The 17,466-nt window shown below is 33.0% G+C and overlaps 1 protein-coding gene across 1 annotated transcript; it reads right to left on the bottom strand.

The window, feature by feature from the left end:
* Positions 1–12,112: 12,112 nt before the first annotated feature.
* On the bottom strand, positions 12,113–17,374 carry LOC133683014 (linoleate 13S-lipoxygenase 2-1, chloroplastic-like). Its single transcript, XM_062106557.1, has 9 exons — positions 16,893–17,374; positions 16,324–16,592; positions 15,395–15,632; positions 14,335–14,655; positions 14,129–14,214; positions 13,857–13,967; positions 13,464–13,765; positions 13,060–13,326; positions 12,113–12,932 (listed from the first exon to the last, which is right to left on the bottom strand). Exons 1-9 carry the CDS (start codon positions 17,233–17,235, stop codon positions 12,173–12,175), a joined length of 2,697 nt encoding a protein of 898 aa, XP_061962541.1. The 5' UTR covers positions 17,236–17,374; the 3' UTR covers positions 12,113–12,172.
* Positions 17,375–17,466: the final 92 nt, after the last annotated feature.

Raw genomic sequence — 17,466 nt, 5'->3', positions numbered from 1 at the left:
ATGAAAATCTGTAGTGAGAAAGCTATGATATATAGAACGAGAGAGAGAGAGAGAGAGAGAGAGAGAGAGAGAGAGAGAGAGAGGAACATGTTTTTCATTTGGTCTATAATCCATGCACGTGATACATAAATTATTGGCTTGCAACTTGCAAGATAAATATATTTGTTTACATGTTATCATAACATCATTTACATGTTCAAATTCAAAGAAAATTGTCAAAATTAAATTTCTCATGAAGGAGTGGATTTTATTGGTATTTCTTTTTTCTATATATGCTGATACGTACAAAGTTATGATTGTCCCAAGAAAATCAATTCTTATAATTTTGTTTATCTTTTAAATATATTTATTACACAGAAATATTTGTGTGTACAAGAACCTTATAATTAATTAATAGCTTAGCTTTAATATTTAGCTAGATAGGAAAATTACATCTGCTTGATAGGGATTAATTTGACAAACATTACGAAGTTGAAGACTTACTCTAGTCTTCCATCACAATGAGAAATATTTTTGTGTCAAATTCCTTGAAACAAGGATTTGAACTACTGATCTCCTATAAATACCTACGCTAGTTGAAACAAGGATTCAAAAATAAGAATTGAAGATAAACTTGATGACAATACCTTTTTTTTTTAGCTTTAAATGTCTATTAAGCGAAAGGATTAACAGAATAGTATTCAATTTCAATATTGTACCCCCAAAAATGAGATTGTAGCTTACTTGAACTCTAACTGCAAAAACGGGAAACCTCCCCCAGCAGCTAAAGTCACTGCGAAAATAAACTTTAAGTTACACAGACTATATTTCGACCACAAATCGTTAATGATCTTATCTATCCATGGATCCTGTCTCTTACTAACCGTACGTGGAAGGACCACTCCTTTACCTTACAAATGATTTATAGTTTTTTAATGGGTTTTTTTCTACAGAGGGGATGATTTGTTTTGTTTTTTGAATTTTTTAAAACAAAGAAAAATTATCTTGTTTTTTTCAAATATTTTGTTGTTAATAAAACACTATTAGAAAATTGATAAATACAAATAAAAATTTGATCACCCTAACATTCAATCTATCAGTATCCTTGTTCTAATTAAATATTTTTAAGATTCCTTACATCAATTAAGTAAGCAAAACTATCTATTTTTTGTTTAAACTCAATTTGAAAATTTTAATTTTTATTGCATATTTTTATAGTATATATAGTTTGTTTGTGTGTTTACTTGTTTTATAGCTTCTCCCACATGAATTTGTTGTATGAATGTATGGTTTATACATATTAGAGTTTGTTTGAGATTTTAAAATTAAATTTTAATTTGTTTGTAATTTGATGAAATTGATTTTGAATTTGTGACTTAGGTGTTTTGTAATTAAATAAATAATAGCTTATTTAATGGGTCTGTTTTATATTTTGACAATTTTATTGTTAAGTTGAAAATTTTAGTAAATATATAGGAATTTCAATCTATGTACATATTGATAATGATTTAAGAATACTATTAAAATAGATTGAATAAGTTTGATTTAAATTAATATTAGCTAATTTATTTATTTTGCAAAATTAATTAATATATGTTGTCATCAATATTCTATATAGGTTTAATATAAGTAATGGATGATTGTTTATGGATGTATCGAGGTTGTATATAGGTTATGCAAGATGAATTATTGTAATTAGGTTGTTAAGGAGTCTTATCGCACATAAAAAAACTTAGGCTCCGTTTGTTTACTGGAAAGTAGTTTCCTTTTGGAAAGTGAATTCCGGGAAAGTATTTTCCGATGTTTGATAATGTAATGGAAAATAAGTTGGAAAACTCTTTCCAGTGTTTGGTTATGTTATGGAAAATGAGCTGGAAAATAACTTATTAATGTTTTATTTTTTCAAGTTTATTAAAATAATGAGGAACAAATCTTACAAATTAAAAGGTTGAATGAGAATGAAATTGAAAAAAAATATAATTTCATAAATTATCTCAGATAAAATAAATAATAATCAAAATAATAGAGATCAAATAAAAAATAAAAAAATTGAAAGATCAAGAAATTGAAATAATAATAATTAACATTTCATAAATTATTTCAAATAAAATAAGTAACAATCAAAAGAATGAGGACCAAATTTGATAGATAAAAAATTTCAATAAAAAAAATGATAAGGAAAAAGCAAATAGCAATTATAAAAATAAGGACCAAAGTTAATATAAAAATTAAATTTTAAGAGATGAAATTAAAAAATAAATATTCAAAACAAAATATATATATAGCAATCAAAAGTTTGAGGATCAAATTTGATATAATAAACAAATAATGATATTTCTAAATTTTTCACAACTTTCAGAAAGTGTTTTCCGCCCAAATTTTTAAGGAAAACACTTTCCTGAAAACCAAGCCAAATTTTTCTTTGACTGGAAAGTGTTTTCCGTTGACCAACTTTCCTAATGACAAACAAACACATAAAAGTTTGGAAAGTGTTTTTCCGGAAACCACTTTCCGGAAAACAAACACAGCCAAAAGGAAAACACTTTCCTGAAAACCAAGTTAAATTTTTCTTTCCGGTGTTTTTCTTTGACAGGAAAGTGTTTTTCTTTGACTAGAAAGTGTTTTCCGTTGACCGGAAAGTGTTTTCTATGGACCACCTTTCCTAATGGCAAACAAACACATGAAAGTTTGGAAAATGGTTTTCCGGAAACTACTTTCCAGGAAACAAACATGGCCTAAGATACTTTTAAATCTCTCATAGATTGCAAAAGTTATTTATGTCTTCAAAAATTGTTAAGCACATGACATGACATCATTCATATAATGTGGTGGATGAACTCATGGTGTACCTATTCGATGATAAAGCCTTGAAACATTTTAATTTGGAGCATCCTCAATGTTTAATGAAATCAAAGAACACGTCTTTAAATTTTTCAATTTTTTTTTAAATTTGATTTTTTATTTTTTTTTTAATTTTATCCTTCAATATTATAGTAATTGTTACCAAATTCTCTTAGTAATAATTTTTTTTAAAAAAATAATCAAAAGAACAAAGGAAAATATATTACAGTGAACTAACCATTCTATGAGATCAACTTCATAATCAAGGAGATTTGCTTCATCGTTTTTTTTTTTTAAATTCAAAGTTTGATTAGTTTTTCTAGATGCGCCAAATTTTTAATATAGTTCAGATAATATATTTAATCTTGATTGATAAACAATCTAATCCATGTATATATAAAAAGAATTTAGTTTAGTTATAAAATAAATAGATTTAACCTCAATTCTTCAAAATAGGTTAAAGAAAATAAATTTATCGTAACACCGTGATATATTATAAATATGCCTGTGGACTGTACAAATAATGCAGCAACTGCAAAAGGGTATTTATTTTTTGGGATGTCAAGTCAGGCATGGACAAGGTACATTCATTCACCTGCATCATCTCATGGAGTCCAGATAAGACATTAAAAAGATATCATCTCTTCGTTTCTGACAATATGTTCAAGCAAGATATGGAAGCCAGTAAATATGCTAGAAAATATCTGTCGTCATTCAAAGAGGATCACTCAATTTTTCCCTTCATTTTCTTTTGGTTCCATAGTTATTAAATCTGAAGTGGTTGGGTTGATTTAATAGTTGGACTGATCTAGATAATGTAAAAGATTAGAACAAACAAAAAAAAATGATAAAACCCATTTGGTTTACTAGATTGACCCACGACTTGGCAAAATCCAGTAGGAATTTTCTTTTTAAATGTGTTTTTTTTTATAGCTAGAAACATTTTTTTTCATTTATTTATTAATCTTTTTTAAAATTTACTATATAAATACTAAAAGTATATTTTATTTTTTTAATGTGAGATTTAAAATTGTTTAGTATATATACTTTATATTTACAAGACAAAAAATTATTTTTTCAATGTAAGATCTGAAGTCCTTTAGTACATATATTCTATGTTTACAAGAAAAAAAATATTTTTTCAATGTGGGATAAAAAAAACTTTTTTGGTTTAAATACTTCGACTTAAAAGGATAATATAATATCTTTTCAATATAAGATAAAAAAAATATTTTGAAATAATCTTTTAAACTTCATTATTTATAACATGTATAGCTTATATTCACATGAATTGTTTCTTTAATTTTTTCATATGAAATATTAAAACTTTAAATATATATTTTTTTAATTTTTCCGAATTGATTTGGGTTGACCTAGGTCAATCCTATAACTTGAGATTTGACCCCTTTAATCATATCACTTTTCAGATTGAGTTTAATAACTATGATTCATATAATATCTTGTTATATTTTATTAATCACCATCAATTGTGATTAATTGTGAGCATGTTTTTACTCTAATCAACTTCACATATAAATTTAAAACCTAATTTCGACTTGTTTTAATTTTATAAAAAAATAATAAAGAGAAAGTTGATATGGTGGATCGAATTAAAAATTTGAATTAATTTATAATTTAATTAATTCAATCAAAAACTTATTATTTTTTTAAAAATTCAAAATAATTTCGTTTAGATATTTTTTTAAAAATAAATTAACCTAGATGAAGTTATATAATCTAAAACCCGAGCGTTACGTCGTATATAGTCTAATAACTATAAGTTTTTACATTGAACGAAAGAAAATGCAAAACTTATTGAAATGGGTCATCAATCAGTATCCTATCAGCCAAGTACAAGAGATGGGGCTAGCTAGTTGATGACGGTGTCTTGTCGTTGAAAATGATGCATATCTGCTGCATGTGTTTTTACATTGAACCATCAATCCATCACCATCACGGTCTGTATGGTTTCCATGTTGCTAGGTTCATTTGGTTTTCTGGTTTTTTTTTCTTCGTTGTTCTTCATTTTTGGGGGTTTGATCTGTTGTTTAAGTTTTTTTTAAGTTTTTATGTTTTTTTTCAAGCTCAATCTATTTTGATTTTGGTTTTTATTTTCAGTTTTTTTAAATTAAAACAAGATTTTTATTTAGTTCATGATAAAACCATATATTTTAAATCAAGTCGAATCAATCTTGTCAGGTCAACTCAATCGAGTTAACCTAGTTACGTCATGTAAAAAAAAATTCAAATCACAAGACTTATACCATCTTTGGTTTTGTCTTTTTTTTTTTTTTTTAAGTGTCTCTTGGTTTAAGGCCTTTAGGCTTATTTTATTTAGTTTTATTACAAAAATGATTTTTTTTTAACCGAGCAAGACTTAAAAAATAATAATAAATATTTTTTTTAATAAACAAGACTTAAGTTGGTAAACGTAGTACAAATTTGAATATACGATTTCTTTTTGGTCATTGAAAGGCGAGAATCATGGTGAAGGAACTTTATTTAATTCCTTTTTTATGCTTATATTTATGAAAAAATTTACTTTTTTTTTCTTCTATTTTTGTTAGTGTTGGATATAATCTCAAATCTTTATTTTTTGTTTCCTTTTTATGCTTTTGGATTTTGATATTTTGGGGGATGGAATTTGAGCTGTCCAACGAAGAGAGGATGGAATATCTGATAGACCAATGGTAGAATGACATGTGGATGAAGTTGCTAGGGTTTATCAAATTTGTTTTACTCCATTACTAGCAAGTATTTTTTTATAATACTTTATGATTTTATGTACTTTATCATGCAGAATATGGCATTTCCAAAAATTCATTTTGTCACATGAAAGAGATTATTGGTTAATTTGTCAGCATTTAAATAACTTACAAAATTAATGTCCCTATCCTACTTTTGTTTTCTATTGTGCCTTTGTCGTTGAGGGATTCTATTCGACTATTCAAAGAAAGGGAAGAATGTTCAAACTTTTCTTTGACTAGCTGTTTAGAATAGATTATGCTAAGAAATTTTTGTTTTGCAGTAATAAAATCAGATGATTAAGCCGTTTGTAATTTTTGTAAAAATGAGATTGAATCCTTCATTGTAGATCGGTGTAGAAATTATAGATAAAATTTTTGGATTGATAGGGTATTAGTGATTGTATCTCTTATTGTGTGGATGATTTATTATATTAATTATAAGGCTTGATCTATACTTTCTTATTGTGTTAGCTAGAGTATATGGCTTATGAGGAACAAGGTTATGTTCAATAATAGAACTGTAACCTTCAAAGATAGCTTCCCTTTAATTTTATATAGTCCCTTGAATTTGCTCAAGTCTGCAAATAAGTTCTTCATGGTTACTGGAACAGATTTGATTATGGGGTTTAAAGGTATTATAAAGTCATCTGACAACACCAAATCAAGGTTTTAAGCATCATACGTAAGCTCCTTTAGTCTCAATATTTTTTTTTTATTTGTATCTGTTTGTTTTTTATCTTTTATTGTTGGATTTTTATTTTTGTAATTTTTTTTTCTTGTATCTTGTTTTTTATTATCTTCTGGTTAGCCCTTTTAATATATCGACTTCTTCCAAAAAAAAATAATGTTCAATCATAGGGTATCTCTCGTCCAAAATCGGTGAGGCTGAGTTTACACCAAGGTACTCTTTTTATAATGTTTGCATATATGTGTTTATACAATGTTAAAATGTTCAACATTCATCAAGAATATGATATAAATTATATATTTTAGTAAATCCTCTAAAAAAAATACCATTAAAAACAGAATTTTTTTCACTAATATGTTTTTTTCCTTGTTATCTAATCAAAAGTTAATTGTTATTATATAATATGAAAAGAAAATTAAGAGAATGACAGGTAGCTCCCTTCTAGTCCACAAATCCTGAAATATTCTGGCTATAAGATCAATAAACGGGATATTCTCAATTATTCTATGGGAAAGATATCGATCAATTACCTACAACCCTGTAAATCCAATGTTGGTTGACTATGTTAGGATACTGGCATGCAAACCCGACAAGATAAAAGGCAAAGAATAGGATAAAATGAGAAAATAGACACACAAGAATTTACGTGGTTCACCCAATTTGGCTACATCCACGGGCAAGTATAGAAGGATTTTACTAAGTAATGTGGGAATTACAACCTCTCTCTACTAATAGGAGAACAACTGAAATCTCTCTATTAATAGGAGAAAACACCTCACTTACTCTCTCACGCTTCTCTTCCTCTCTTGTTTCTCTCTTGTTGTGTGCTTACAATGCTTGGATGCATTGCCTATTTATAGGCAAGCATCCATGTAAATACAAGGGGCAATGCAAGTGGCACAAGTTTGGTGCCTACAATTTGTGACTAAGGAAGGATGGCTTCACCACCATTTTTGACTCCCACCATTGTTGACTCCCACCATTGTTGACTACTTAGGTGGGTGGTTTCACATTCTCCCACTTGAAGACTTTGATGAGTGAATTAAGTCTTCACACTTAATCATCTGTGATTCTTCTATCCTTTCTATACTTGCCATCTTCATGCTGCTTACGTTTCTGCTAGGCCATAAGAGGATTTACACCATATATACTTATCAGTGTTGACCAGTTTAGTCAAAGCATCTGCTGGGTTTTCCTTTGTGTGAACCTTTTGAAAATCTACACTTCCATCTTCCACAACTTCGCGAACAAAGTGATATTGAACATTTATGTGTTTTGTTCTTGAATGAAACGCGGGATTCCTTGCAATATGCAAGGCACTCTGACTATCACAATACAAAGAAATCTTCTCTTGTTTGTGCCCGAGCTCCTCCATAAGTTTCTTCATCCATATTACTTATTTACAAGCTTGTGTAGCTGTCATGTACTCAGCTTCTGTTGTGGATAACGCTACAACAGTTTGAAGTTTAGAGACCCAGCTCACAGCTCCTCCTGCAATTATGAACACATAGCCTGTGGTGGATTTTCTTTTTCTCAAGGTCACCAGCAAAATCTGAGTCAACATAACCTCTGACAGTAAATTCTGATCCTCCATAACATAATGCAACATTTGAGGTACCCTTGATGTATCTCAAAATCCTCTTAATAGTATTCCAATGCTCTCTACCAGGATTTTCCATGTATCGACTAGCTGCTCCCACTGCTTGTGCAATGTCTGGTCTTGTACATATCATGACAAACATTAAATTTTCCACTGCTGATGCATACGGTACTCGAGACATCTCCATCCTCTCTGCTTCATTGCTAGGAGACATACTTGAGGATAATTTGAAGTTAATAGGAAGTGGGGTGGAAATTGGCTTACAATCTTGCATGTTGAAGCGTCTCAAGATCTTCTTCAAATAATTCTTCTGAGAAAGCCAAATCTTCCTCTTACTTCTGTCTCTGTGAATTTGCATCCCTAGAATCTTATTTGCTGGTCCCAAGTCCTTCATATCAAACTCCCTAGCCAATTGTGCCTTCAATTCTTGGACTCGATCTTTGTTGAGGCCTATTACCAACATGTCATCCACGTACAACAATAGAATGATGAAAACATCATTTTCTTCAAACCTCTTGTAATACGTACAATGGTCTGAACTGAGTCTGTTGTACCCAAGACTAATTATGAAGGAATCAAATCTCTTGTACCAACACCTTGGCGCCTGTTTGAGACCGTATAGAGATTTGTTCAACCTGCAAACCAAGTTCTCCTTGTCTGTTTCAGCAAAACCCTCTGGTTGGAGCATATATATTTCTTCTTCAAGTTCTCCATGAAGAAATGCAGTTTTCACATCTAACTGCTCTAAGTAAAGATCAAATATAGCACACATCGCCAAGACTACTCTGATTGTAGTAAGTCGTACCACCGGGGAAAATATCTCATTGAAATCTATGCCTTTCTTCTGAGCATATCCTTTCACCACCAATCTTGCACGGTACCGCTCCACTTGATCATTGCCATCACACTTTATTTTGTAAACCCATTTGTTGCCAATGGCCTTTCTTCCTTGTGGTAGCGGAACAAGATCCCAAGTGTTATTCTTGTGTAGAGCTTCAATCTCCTCTTGCATTGCTGTCATCCACATAGATACATCTGTGCTTTTGATAGCCTCATGGAAAGTTGATGGCTCTCCATCCTCTATTAGAAGACAATATGCAATGTTGCTCTCAGTAACATATTCTAAGTGCCAAGCCGGTGGTCTTCTTTCACGAGTTGACCGTCGAACTTTAGGAGTTTCAGACTCTATTTGTTGTTGTTCTTCATGCTCTAGTGCATCTTCAGAAGAAGTATAATTCTGAGTATTTTCCATCTGGACTTTTGTAGTCTCCTTTAAAATGCTATTATTTTCTTCCATTTGCATTTTATCTTCTGCAAATATAACATCTCTACTGATGACTACCTTGTGGGTAGTGGGATCCCACAGGCGATACCCCTTAACTTCATCAGCATATCCCAAGAATACACATTTTCTGGATTTTGAATCCAGCTTGCTCACTTCTTGTGTATTGTACATCACGTACACAGGACTTCCAAATATATGCAATCGAGAATAATCCGCTGGTTTTCCAGTCCACATCTCCATCGGTGTCTTCAGCTCAATTACAGTTGATGGAGATCGATTTATCACATAACAGGCGGTATTGACTGCTTCTGCCTAAAATGACTTTCCTAAACCTGCAGCCTTCAACATTGCTCTTGTTCTTTCTAATAGAGTTCTGTTCATCCGCTCTGCCACTCCATTTTGTTGTGGAGTGTATGCCGTTATGAACTACCTTTTGATACCTTCATGTTGACAGAAGTTATCAAATTCATCATTGGTATATTCTCCTCCATTGTCAGTCCTCAAACACTTGATCTTCTTTTCAGATTCAAGTTCCACCCGTGCTTTGAAAGTTTTAAAGACTGTGAACACATCTGCCTTCCTTCTAATTGGATACACCCAACATCTCCTAGAGAAGTCATCTATGAATGATACAAAGTATCTTGCTCCTTCCAAGGATACAACCGGTGCTTGCCAAACATCAGAGTGAATCAGGTCTAAAATGCATTTGCTCTTAGTTGTTGATGTGCCAAACTTCAACCTGTGTTGTTTACTTGTAACACAGTGCTCACAAAAAGGTAAAGTAACCTTTGTAAGCCTAGGGAGTAACTTCTGATCAGAGAGAACCTTTAAACCTTTCTCTGACATGTGGCCTAGTTTTTTATGCCACATCATCGTCTTCTCTTCTGCAAGACTGGCTGATGCGATTGACGCTTCTGCCCTATGATGTGTTTCTCCCATTAATACAAACATGTTTGCAACTGTCTTTCTTGCCTTTAAAACCACCAGCGCTCCTTTGACAATTTTCATTATTCCATTGTCTGTTCGGATCTTACAGCCAAGACTATCAAATTGTCCTACGGACAAAATATTCTTCTTTAAGTCTTTCACATGTCGCACTCCTGAAATAGTGCGAATTAAGCCATCATACATCTTTAATTTGATGGTGCCAATGCCAGCAATCTCTACAGCATGATTATCACCCATGAACACTTTGCCTCCAGAGATGGGTTCATATGTTTGGAACCAATCTCGATTAGGAGTCATATGCCATGTTGCTCCTGAATTCATTAGCCAGACCTCAGTAAGCTCTTCTCTATCTGTAGAGATTGTCGCTGCTTCACTATATAAAACCTCCCCATTTTCTGAGGTGCTCACAACACATCCTTGAGGTTTTGATGACTCTGCAGTGTTCTCTATACCCTTTTTAAACCAACAATCCCTTTTGAAGTGCCCTTTTCTGCCACAGTTGTAGCATTTCACAGTCTTCTTACTTCTTGATTTGGACCTCCCCTGCCTTTGACTCCCACTGGAGCCACGCTCCGTTGATCTCCCTCTTGACACCAACAATGCCTCTGCTTGGTTTGAACTATTTCTGTCTCCTTTATTTTTGCGCCTATTTTCTTCTTCCAAGATGGCGGCTGCAACATCATCAAAGACTAAATAGTCTGTGAGGATATTATTGGTCAAGTTGATAATAAGCTGATTATACGAATCTGGAAGACTTTGAAGTAGAAGCTATGCACGTTCACTTTCCTCTATTTGTTGACCCAACGTAGTGAGTTGTGAAAACAGAGTTCTTATTGTGTTGATGTGGTCAGTCACCGCCGTGGTTTCTGCCATTCGAAGGGTATAAAGTCTCCGCTTTAAGAAAATCTTATTATGCAAAGACTTGGACTCATATAGCTTTGTTAGAGTCTCTCATATCTCCTTAGCTGTTTTCTTCTCCGCCACACTTGATAATACTTCATCGGCTAATGCTAAGTGTATGTTAGCAATAACATTGCCGTCCATCTCATTCCATTTTGCATTATCAATGATCTCCGCGGGCCGATCCCCAATTGCTGCTAAGCAATTGTCTTTCCTTAAGATTGTCTTAATTCTCATTTTCTAGAGTGATAAATTGCTCCCATTGAACCTCTCAATCTCATACTTTGCTGCCATTTTATTCATCGTGATCTATTCAGCTATCACTGTTTCACAGATCTGTAACGTATATAGAAATAGTATCGTGTGAATAATACTTCACTAAGTAAGTTCCCAGGAAAGATTGGAGGGGTCACAAACGGTCCCGCTTAAAACCCAATCTCCTTAGACAGAACTTCCTAGACTGTATTTAATCACTGCACTGACTTTCTATATACGCCAACAGTAACGTATGTGAACAGTACCGTATGGATGAATAGTGTCATAGACGTGAATAGTAACCGTATATACGAATAACTTTTGTGTATTAACAACACCAACCAGAATGCTCTGATACCACTGTTAGGATACTGGCATACAAACTCGACAAGATAAAAGGCAAAGAATAGGATAAAATGAGAAATTAGACATACAAGAATTTATGTGGTTCACCCAATTTGGCTACGTCCACGGGCAAGTATAGAAGGATTTTACTAAGTAATGTGAGAATTACAACCTCTCTCTACTAATAAGAGAACAACTGAAATCTCTCTATTAATAGGAGAAAACACCTCACTTACTCTCTCACACTTCTCTTCCTCTCTTGTTTCTCTCTTGTTGTGTGCTTACAATGCTTGGATGCATTGCCTATTTATAGGCAAGCATCCATGTAAATACAAGGGGCAATGCAAGTGGCACAAGTTTGGTGTCTACAATTTGTGACTAAGGAAGGATGGCTTCACCACCATTGTTGACTACTTAGGTGGGTGGTTTCACATACTAAAGCTAATCGATTAAATTCCTTCGTTAAATCTACTGGGATTGCTTTCAATTGCTGATCTTTAACGCAAATGCAAGAAGAAACAACATAGCGCAACAAAACTCCAACATATATTTTTTTTTTCCATAGCATTACAAGTTTTCAAACTTCAGATAGAGATGCTGTAAGGAACTCCTTTTCCTGTAACTCCAGGGTCAGAAAATGGCTTCAGAAGCTCATAAGGCACAACGCCAGCTCCGTTTCTATTCTTCAATTTAATGTCAGCATTCCTTTCATCAATAATTCCTTCAAACTCCTTCAACCTCCCATTGAACTTCACGAAAGCCGCATTTATAGCCGGTTCCTCTGTCCATGCTGGCTCTATTTGCTGCCCAAGATACTCCTCATCGGGAGAATGATTTGATAGCACATCCAATATAGCCATCACTGTTGTGGCCTGAATTTGTGAAGGGAATGTTGTCAATAGTATCACTTCAGGTTTCTCACAAAATAGTTTCAGCAACTCATCGTTCGGGTCTTCGGTTGGCATATTCATCCTAGCAGTTGTAGGCCTATTTGGAAAGTATCCTGCATATGTATATTGTCCGAAATTCACTGCGGCATGATGACCGGAGGCTATCCATATGATAGTTGTCAGGGTTTCAATAAGGTCCTGAGGTGTTTTAAGCACAGGCCACCAGGGTTCATCTTTCTTGTCAGCGTGACCTACTGTTCGAACTTCTGTCCACCATGCTTGGAGCTCATTATCAGACACAATGAGACTTGAGTCTGGATAGTAGTGATTGACATAGTCACTAACCCACTCTTTGATGATATCCCATAAAACCAAACCATCATTGGCGTATGGATAGTCTTCCACCATCAATTTCAATCCATGTGGAGCAGATGGATCTTCCACAGCCATTCCCCTGTCAATCATCAGAATCAGAAAGAAAATGTTTTAACTAGCAGCCGCTTCAAAAGGCTTATTAATTATGACTAGCAGCATCTAAGTTTGGTATAATGATAGGCTAGCTAAGGATCGATCAAACATACCTGTTTATTAGATCCTTGGGCAGCGCCTGGTAGTCAAACCGCCATTCTTGATCATAGACAACAGAGCTTAATTCCATAGAATACTTGCCAGGAAAGAATGACGTCTCTATAACCCCTTTTGCACTAATTAGATATTGTCGAGCTAGAGCATTGATCTCCATTGTGTACCGGAAATGCGGGTGCAAGAGTCTGTAGATTGGATGCATTTCACTAAGTTGGCGATTGGCCGCGATTATGTATGGTTCTGTGCAGCAATGTGTTCTTAGCCTGCAAAATATAACATATGATACATGTTTGTGAATCGATTCAAATCCTATTTTTTTCATCGCAATTTGGAACAAACCGAAAATTTTTGTACATTAATGCAAGGCGGCTGCCAACTCAAGCGCAAGGAAAGTGCATACCAGTGACTAATAAGTTGGTGATAGCCAGACTCATGTGCAAGGACATGAGCTTTGGCAAGCCTCCAAAGCCAAACACCAGTGGAATGCCAAGCTGGTCTAAACACTTGCTTCCATTGCGGCTTACCATCCATCGGTGGTCGAGTGAGCTCAATAGCTAGTGGTCTCAATGTTCCTTCATGGGTTAAGAAGAACAATGTCCGTGACCCGTATAGTGTCGTGCCTTTCAGCTCTCTTATTTTGCTTACAAAAGGTAGGAATAAATCATGGTAGTCAAGGATGAAAAGCTTCTGATCTTTTACTGCCTACGTTCATCAATGCACCGAATTTAGTTTGTTAAGAGGAAAGTCAAGATGAGTTTCAATACCGTTAGGCGATCGGTTTTCTACTTCATACCTGTCCACATGTCATGAACCCTTTGATTTCTTGCTCAACCATTTCTGTAGTGATTGCTGATTCTTGGGGACCGTAGATTTCAGGGTCTAGTTTACTCCTTAATGGCCATTCCTGCATGATTTAATGCAATACTTTCATCAAGAAAAGAGTAATGTTTCAGCATCGTTAGTTTTAATATTACCAACATTTGTGAATAATTGATTCATTTCTTGATGAACCGCATGAACCTGGACTGGTTTTTCCTTTCTTATTAATGGACAAAAATACTATACCGTGACCATTTTGATGCTACAAGGGTTGAGACCAGAAAGAGTCTGTCTAGCAAATTCTTCATCCCTAAACCAAAAAAATCTGTCTCCTGAAACACAAAAACTATTAAAATGAGAAAATGATAGATATTTTTTTTCTCATTTGTGATTGATTTACTAATTTCCCATGTCGAATCTAGTTCTTATTTTAGGTATAAAAAATATCTTACTCTCCATGGTATCAGGAGTCTCAAATTTCAAGATATCTTTAGTTCCATCAGATATGGCCCTGAAAAGGTTAGGCAGAAGATCTTTCCAAAACCCCTGTTTCTTAAGGGGAGGCAAATTGATTCCTTCATTGAATAGTGCGTCAATGGAACTGAAGAATGGGAATCCAAGTTCACTGTCAACAATAGCGGTTGATAGAGAAGGTACTAGGGCATGCAATACTGATTTGAGAGTCTTGGCAGAAAACGTGCCCATCTTTATTTCTGAGAATTCTTCATCTCGAGGCACGTAGAAGCTGCTACTCCTTGTCTCCGTAAGTGGATCTATCAGCACAATTGTTTCCAAATGGTTAGAATCAATGAAGGATAAAATTAATTTCCATGATTTAGTTAATAGATATAGATTAACAGTTATACATTTGACAATTTCTTTTAATAGATAGGTTTTAGTTTAGTAATTCTAGTTTATTTGATTATTATATAATGAAAGAAGGATTATTTCCATTATGTAGATTAGAATAAGCCTTTTTTAAAATAAAAATAAAAACATTTTCTTAGCTAGTTTATGTAAGCAAAGTTATTAAATCTACCCGGTTTAAAGCTTAAGTCAATGATTAGATAAGTTAATCAAGATTAACTCAAAAATATCAAAATATTTTTGTTTAAAATTAAAAAAAAAAACTAAATGACTCGTTTCAAATCTTTTTTTTTTTAAATCAAATTATATTTTAACATGATTTTGATCTACTTAATTAGATACTAGATTTACTCAATTGGTCAAATTTTATCTGATCTATTTTAAAATCTAACCCAATTTAAATGTTGATTTTTCAAACTGGATTTAAGAACATTGGATGAAAGGATCGTAATTATTTTTCAAACACAATCCAACACTAGCTTGGTCATGGATCAGACAGGGAATTTCACTCTAACAAAATATTTTTGTTCAATTTTTTAAAACAAAAAACTAAGCGACTCGTTTTGAATTAATTTTTTTTCATTATTTTTCACTCGAACACAATCCAGCACTACTATTTTTTTCATTATTTTTCTGCATTTTTACCTGACTCGGTCCGTGGTCGGCCAGTACGGCAACGCCTAGGGTACGGGTGCTCTTTGCCACCTAGCACCGGCCTTGCTGTCTCTGGATCACTATCAGGATTTCCAAGATCATTGTACACATCATAGTCGTAGATCCTTTCACCTTTCTTTCGTTCTCCATTGTCATTGCCTCGTAAAGTCTCGAGTTCTTCCTTTCTCAGTTTTGTCAATCCATTTGGTGTTTCTGATGGCAAGTATGACTATTCCATGAAACACAAAAATCAATCAGTTATGTGGGATATATTATAAGATTAAAATAATATTTTTTAAAAAAATTATTTTTGATATTAACATATTAAAATAATCTAATAAATTTATTTAAAACAAATATTTAATTTATAAATATTTATATGAGTCGAGATTATTTTTTTTATATTATTAGTGTGATAAAGTTCAAATTTTCAGAACATTCAAACTAACAGAATGGGATTGGATCAGCCCACACATAACATCCACAAATGCCACCAAAATATTTTTAAGAAAAAAAAAATTGTACATAAAGTACCAAATATTTATCAAACATGATAATTAATTAATAATAATATCAAATTAAACAAAAAAAAAAGATCTTGGATCACAAGAGCGGTAAGTAACTGTTAGAGAATAATATAAATTATAACTTTTAGGTTGAGATAGTTTTTTGACATGATATCAAAGTTTTGATAACCAAGCGGTTACAAGTTTAAATCTCATCATTCACATCTATTTGATAAAAAATTAAACATAAGGTATTGTAAGTCTCTGTAAGTTTCAAGTTTAAAGAGTTTTCACTTGAGGAGATATATTAAAAAAAAATATAAATAATATCTTGAAATTTCACCTAACAATTTAAATTTTTAAATTTAAAAGATTTTTCACAATATCAAATATTATTATCAAAAAGTAACTAACCTTATTAGTGAAAAAGATTCTCTTCTTTTTATTGTCAAACTTCGGATGGATCCATGAATCGCAAGTCACATGAACTGGTCCAGCAGGGAAGCCATCAAGCACAACATCATGAAGGTACATTTCTTTATGGTGCTCATTTTCAACAAAAATGGCACCGATCTCTCCAAAATCTGGTGGAACCACAAAATTCGCTTCATACTTGATATCCTCTCCTTCATGATCTATCTTGTGCGCGTACTTTTGAATCGAGGGCTTCTCTAATCCCGTCTCTAGAGAAATTGAAGAAAAAAAAAGTTGGAATTTAGACAAGGAATCAACTTTTTTCCTTTTTTTAGGTGGGTACGTACAGCTTTTTACTTACACTATATATATATATATATATATATATATATATATATATATATATATATATATATATATATATCTTTGCAGACAAGGAATAATATATGTAAATTGTTTTCAATAAATAAATCATTCGAGAAGCACTTAAAAAGTTGTTTCTTGCACTTGTAAAGAAAAAAGAAATATAAAATACTTGGAACACAGGTCTTTCAAGAAGCACTGCTTACTTGGGTCAAGCTCGGCACTAACAAGCTCCAAGAGGAGTGTTTTGCCAATCAGGTCTGTAAAATCATCAAGTCCTCGTTCTATCCCTATTTCTGTCCAAAAATCAACTACTGTTTCTTTCACAGTCACCACAGCCTTAACATCTGTGGACTGCTGTGTGACACTTGCTATAGATTTAATGCTTCCATGTTTATAGCCATCACGAACTTTTTTGTTTGCTTTAGGGGACAAGGACCTTGAATACACAGGAAAAGAAGCATGACCACTGCCATGGATGAATGGTTTAGGTAGTAGAAAAGGGATTTTTGTTGAAAGGTGTGACTGGTGAAGCTGTGGCTTCAACATTGTTGCTAATAGGAGAGGGGATACTTAGGTTTAACTAGGAGTTTGTTGTCTGAAAATCTGTAGTGAGCAAGCTATGATATATAAAACTAGAGAGAGAGAGAGAGAGAGAGAGAGAGAGAGAGAGAGAGGAAAATGTTTTTCATATGGTCTATAATTCATGCATGTGATACATAAATTATTGGCTTGCAAGATAAATAAATTTATATGCTTGACAGGGATTAATTTGTCAAA

This window comes from Populus nigra, chromosome 1, assembly GCF_951802175.1.
Source record: "Populus nigra chromosome 1, ddPopNigr1.1, whole genome shotgun sequence".
In the NCBI taxonomy this organism is placed as follows: Eukaryota; Viridiplantae; Streptophyta; class Magnoliopsida; order Malpighiales; family Salicaceae; genus Populus; species Populus nigra.
The sequence above is the reverse complement of the archived record's forward strand: the minus strand, read 5'-3'. Positions and strand labels throughout refer to the sequence as shown.